The sequence below is a fragment of the Orycteropus afer genome, unplaced genomic scaffold, assembly GCF_000298275.1.
Source record: "Orycteropus afer afer isolate SDZICR_OR568_19922 unplaced genomic scaffold, OryAfe1.0 scaffold00152, whole genome shotgun sequence".
NCBI lineage: Eukaryota > Metazoa > Chordata > Mammalia > Tubulidentata > Orycteropodidae > Orycteropus > Orycteropus afer.
Window position 1 is genome coordinate 160,247 of NW_006921739.1, and position 6,000 is coordinate 166,246.

At 33.5% G+C, this 6,000-nt stretch overlaps 1 protein-coding gene across 1 annotated transcript in view; it reads left to right on the plus strand.

Annotated features, from left to right (window-relative positions):
* Nucleotides 1–6,000, plus strand: part of PRKACB (protein kinase cAMP-activated catalytic subunit beta) — a 93,698-nt gene that overhangs the window by 66,226 nt on the left and 21,472 nt on the right. Inside the window, exon 8 of the mRNA XM_007946150.2 lies at nt 1,747–1,869. Within this exon, the coding sequence (XP_007944341.1) occupies nt 1,747–1,869 (123 nt within the window). The remainder of the gene's footprint in view (nt 1–1,746; nt 1,870–6,000) is intronic.

Consider the following 6,000-nt stretch of genomic DNA (forward strand, 5'->3'; position numbering starts at 1 on the left):
GTGACTCCCATTGGGTTTCCAAGGTGGCAAATCGTTATGGAAGTGGATTGCCCCATCTTTGAACCACTGACCTTCTGGTTAGCAGTCAAATACTGTTTCTTAGTTGTGTGTGTGTGAATTGTTAATCCATACCATTTCCCTATGTATCTACTATAATTTACTTTCTTTTTTATTGATTTGTTTTAATTTTATATACTTAGGGATATTGAAAGGAGCTCTGGTGGTGTGATGTCTAAGGCATTTGACTGTTAACCAGTAGGTTGGTGGTTCAAACCCACCAGCCACTCTGCAGAAGGAAGACTAGGCAATCTACTTCCATAAAGATTTACTGCCTCAGAAACCCTAAAGGGGTTGCTATGAGTTGGAATTGACTCAGTGGCAGTGAGTTGTTTTTTTTTTTGATTTAGAGATACTGAATTGTATCTGACATTTATTATGTCAGACCTAGCAGACAACCTAACACATAGAAATCAATGTTCATTTTGAAGGGTCTAGTTCAACATTACATGTTTCTGTTGTATTGAATTAAAAGTTTTGAATGAAAAGAGATAAAGCAAAGTTGATGCCCATTTCTTTTAGCAAAACAAAATGCTATTGCTATTATACCAATCTCTCCCTTTAAGAAATGAAAAGAAGCAAGAAAAAAAGAAGAGAAAGCTCTGTATTTTAGCTAAAAGTTTGAAAACTAATTTGTTAAACTAAAATTTTGACAGAAAGTTCAGGTATGGAGAGTGCTGATGGTAATTAGAGAATACATTGGAGTATAAAACAAAAGATCTGAGAACTCAGCTCATTTCTCTCCACAAGATTTTTTTCTGCATAATCTTTTGTGCCCATTGACACTGATCATACTTGATAATAAACTTTATATAAACAAATGTTAATATTTTGTTCTTATTTATTTATTTTCTTATTGAATACTTCTAGGTGTTAATTTTGTAAGCTTATATGAAAAAGCAAACACAACTGAAAGTAACATTTGAAATATACATTTGGTTCACAAATTACTTTTTATACACTTCATTTTCTTTCATTTATAATCCTCACAAAACCCTATAAATTAGTTATCTTTCCTATATAGCTTTTATATATATCAATGTTTCATATATAGAGATATATATATATATATATATATATATATATATGCAAAAGGGTAGATGGCTAAAGTAAAATATATTTAAATATGTAACTTTATTGGGTTCTATATTATACTTCTAGCTTTCACAAGCTTCTGTGAAGTAGTCAGACTTTTCTCAAATACATTCACCCTTATAATTCCAACAGTGTAAGAGTATTTTGAAGTCAACTCCATTATTGTCTATGAAGCCTCACATCTACCATTTTGTTCAACACTTTTGACCTTCCAATGATATGCTGCAGAAAATGTGAATTGTTAAGATTATGAACCTGGAATGGGCCTTAAGAGATAATTTGGTCCAACTCTCTTCCTGCTACTGGGCAACAACTAACTTATCCCAAATAAATAGATATCTATAATATTCTTAATGAGTCTAGGAAAAAGCGTTAATAATCTTCCCTAGTAGCCATTTCCAATGTATGGAAATTCTCCCTTCTAATTTGTACCTGATCTGATAGTGTTTGCTCATTTCTTATCTATCCTGAATAGCTGCTCAGCAACTGCTATTTAAAAAATTTTATATGCTTGAAAATTATTTTGAAATCATTTCTGACCTCATTTTCTTCTTAATAAATTAAGTAATAATTGATATTTGGTGTTTATCTCAGGGCTACAATAAGGCAGTGGATTGGTGGGCATTAGGAGTGTTAATCTATGAAATGGCAGCTGGCTATCCCCCATTCTTTGCAGACCAACCAATTCAGATTTATGAAAAGATTGTTTCTGGAAAGGTAAGTAATGCATCTTATTATTATTCTATTTTCATTATGTTCTATGCATGAATTTTAAGCTTTGTAGACTGAAGCCCTATCATGTCATCACACACATTCCTAAAGTGGGAAAAATATAAAACAATCCACAGTTGCTGCCCTTGTATCTAGCAATCAGTTAATATAGCAGCATAAATATTGAATCATTGAAGTCTCTTAAAGGAAAAAGAGCAATCAGATTAGGAAAGTACTAGAGCATTTTTCATTTTTACTGTTTTTATCATTTGTAAACCATGGGATCATAAATAAATAATAAATAATAAATTGCTTTTATAACAAATAAATAATAATTGTTCTTTCATGTAGCTATCACCTTTGAGAGGAGTTTTAGGAACTGTTTTTATATGCCCTTGCTTTTCCAGGAAAGACTTCATGCTTGAATTATGTTAAATACCCCAAAGTTGGAAGTAAATACAAAATGGATAACCCTTTTTAGCATGGAAACACAAAGAAGTTATTTTAACAGCATTATTCATGTTGATTGTGACTATAATTACCATAGATTTTCAACAAATAGGGAAATAACATTAATTGTTCTTAAATGTGAATGTTGTTGTTGTTGTTACGTGCTGTTGAGTCAGACCCGACTCATAGTGACCCCTCCTTGAGTTTCCGAGGCAATATCACTACGGAAGTGGATTCCCCCATCTTCCTTCCGAGTAAATGTGAATAGACTTACTATGATTATAGTATATATATAAACATTATACATTATGTAATTACTCCATGAATTTTCCTTCTTTTGTGTTTAGAATCCTTATTTTGATTCTAGAAGTATTTTGTTTAGGACCCATCATTTGTTTTGCCCTAGCTCATGTCTCAGAAGATCTCTTTAAAAATACTGCAGTCATTTTCAGCAGAGATGAGCCAGATTCTTCCTACTATGTAGCAAACAAAGAGTAGGCTTTTAAACATTCCCAAAAGGAGGCCTTCTTTATGTTTATGATAGAGTATATGGGAAGGGAAATTATTGAAGATAATTTCAATAATAATTTTCTTTGTACATGTGGTAAGCTCTGTTATTTTGTTCTCTACTTTTTTCTAGACCACACAGTTCCATTTAGAGTATGGTCAGGAAATAGAGTATCAATCTGGATATCACATTACCCAGAAATGGGATGAAGTTGACTTCTTTGTACTTTTCATCCTTCCTGGGTAGAAATAAGTCTGATCATCCTAAGGAGTCTGGAAGAGTTAGAGGGAAAGTCTGTTTCTTTGTATCTCAGCAAGATTTGATCTCTACATTTAGTGTGAAAGCTGACCCTCACAATTCATGAACTTAAAGTTTACAGTGTTAAGTAATCACAAGGTACCCTGAATGTCCATGATATAGTAATTTATCTTTTTTGCCAAAAAACAAATTTAAATCATAGATGTTGCATAGCTAGGGTATAGGAACAAGACACTTATGAATAGAATAAATCTTACCAACGACCTAGAATCCATATCTTAATACACTACTGTTGTTCTAGATCTCAAAGTGCATATGCAGTTTACAAGGGTCACAAGATTTTCATTTTATGGGGAAAGCTTTATGTTATGACTTTATGTTACTGCATTTTGTAGGGAAACCTTTATGATATGGCAGTAGTCTCAAATTACGTGAGTAACAGAATATATACCTTAACTATGTCAAAAGTAAAAAAATATATACCTCTTATACATAAACTAAGCTAGGTGTTAAAAGATTTATACAGACAAAAGTAGTATAGGAAGGCAGAATGCAGCGTTTCTTTCAAGTAATTAAATATCACTGCTGTTTTTACATTTGTAGATCTCAAAGCTTCAGATTTCTTACCTATTTTCCCCTAGAATATTAAGAGTTGCAGTAAAAGAGCTTTTGAGATGAAACAAAACATGGAAAAAATTAATAAAGTAGTGATCTATTTTTTAAGAACTTCAGAAGTGAGCATGAAAAGTCTGAAGAGACAGTAATAGACAAAGATAATATGAAGATTGAGAGAACCTAGAATGCATTAAAATGCTGAATGGTAGAATAATATTTTATTAATATAAAAAACTAAGAATGCAGAATCTATAATAATAATTCCAAGTTATTTAATTAGGGGTAATTATGAAGTTCCTAAATCTTTACTAATAATGCTTTTATATTTCTTCATAAAGTAAGTCAAATTTTCTGAGAAGGATGCTGCCATAACTGAATTTTCAATAATTTAAGAAAAATTGCCTTAACCTAAATGGGTGCATTTTCATCTGTCTGAATTTGCCTCAATTTACCAGTTTTCCACATAGGTAAAATTTTCTTCAGCTAATGTTTATTAATATGCTTTTATTTCATATTTAACTTTTAGATCCAGTAATAGCTTACAATGTAAACCTACATATGTTCTAAAATCTTAACAGTTTAAATCTTAATAACTTCAGAGAAGATAATGCCAAAACCAAACCAATTGCTGTTGAGTCGATTCCTACTCATACTGACATATAGGCGAGGCAACTAACTAGCGCATAGGGGTCTAAGGCTGTAAATATTTACAGAAGAAGACTGCCTCATCTTTCTCCCACAGAGTGTCTATGGGTTAGAACCACTGACCTTTTCTTTTGTTTAGCAGGTGAATGCTTTAACCACTTTACTATCAGAGCTCCTAGAGAGGAGAGTAGCAATATAAAATTTTATCATGTCAAAATAACTGATATTTTTCTTCTTCATTTATTTATAAATGTGATAGGGCACTTGGTGTAGTTTTGTTTTTAATTAAATGTGCCAACTTATCTTTTCCCATATTTGATAAAAAAAAAAGTATTTCCATCCCATTCTCCCTTTACTCAGCTAAAGCAGAAAATACTTTCTACAAAAGTGACATATTGCTATTGAATGATCTCTAGGATTTGTATTAAGGAGCTATGGTGGTGTAGTAGTTAAGGCATTTTGGCTGGTAACCAAAAGGTTAGCAAACCCACCAGTCACTCCATGGAAGAAAGATGGGGTATTTGCTTCTATAAAGATATATAGCCATATAACCTTAGAACCTCTTCCCTGTGTCCTTCCCTCCATGCACTCCTGCCCCCTGGCTGTCTCCTTATGCAAACATTGCCCTTCTGTTCTCCCATGATTGATCACTCCATGGAGTGTATCTACCTGATATAAATGTTTACTCTTATACCTTTCTATTGCTTGGCTAGAAGTCAGGGAAGTGAGTTTAATTCCAGACCTGAAGAGTAACTAGGGGCCATAGTCTCAGGAGTCTCACTGGGCACTATCAGACAAGTAAACCTGGTCTTTTTTATGATTTTGAGTTCTGTTCCACATTATTCTCCCATTCTATCCAGGATCTCCTGCAGTGATCCCTTTCTGAGTAGTTGACAGTGGTAGCTGGGCACCATCTAGTTCTTCTGATCTCATAGTCATGTAGGTTGCAGTTTGCATGGTATACTAGTCCCTTGGACTAATTGTTTCCATGTGTCTTTGGTTTTCTTCATTCTTCTTTGTTATAGACAAGGAGACACCCATTGTTGCACCTAGATGGCCACTTGCAAGCTTTTAAGACCCCAGTTGCTACTCACCAAAGTAGGAGGTAGAACAATGTTTTTGTGTAGTATGTTGTGCCAACTGGCCTTGATGTGACCATGGTTCTGAGCCCACAGGTCCCACAACTCTTTCATCAGGGTGGTTGACTGTGCATAAGAAGTTATCATAACTTTCCCCTCTCTTAGTTCTAGTTATATGGACATTTTTACAACACATACAAATACGTATGTAGAAGTATCATCTGCCATCCTTATATATGGCTATGGGACATACTTGATCATTCAGCCTGTTTACCTATCTCTTTATCCATAGATTAATGTTTATTTTTACTGGTAATGCAGTAGTGTATATGTAAAAGGGTTTATCTTTGTTGTCTGGACCTCTTGTGCATCTTTCTGTGTCTTCCTTTTCCTTACTGTTATTGTGTTGTTCACTCACTTTTTGTATATTGCCTTTCCCTTCACCCAAATCAATACTTGTCTCTACCTATCTAGCAGTGTTGTCTTCCCTCCTCTCCCATCCCTGGTAACCAACAAAGAAAGTTTCCTTCCATATATAAACCTTTCCTTGACTTTTTACAATAGTGAACTAATACAATATTT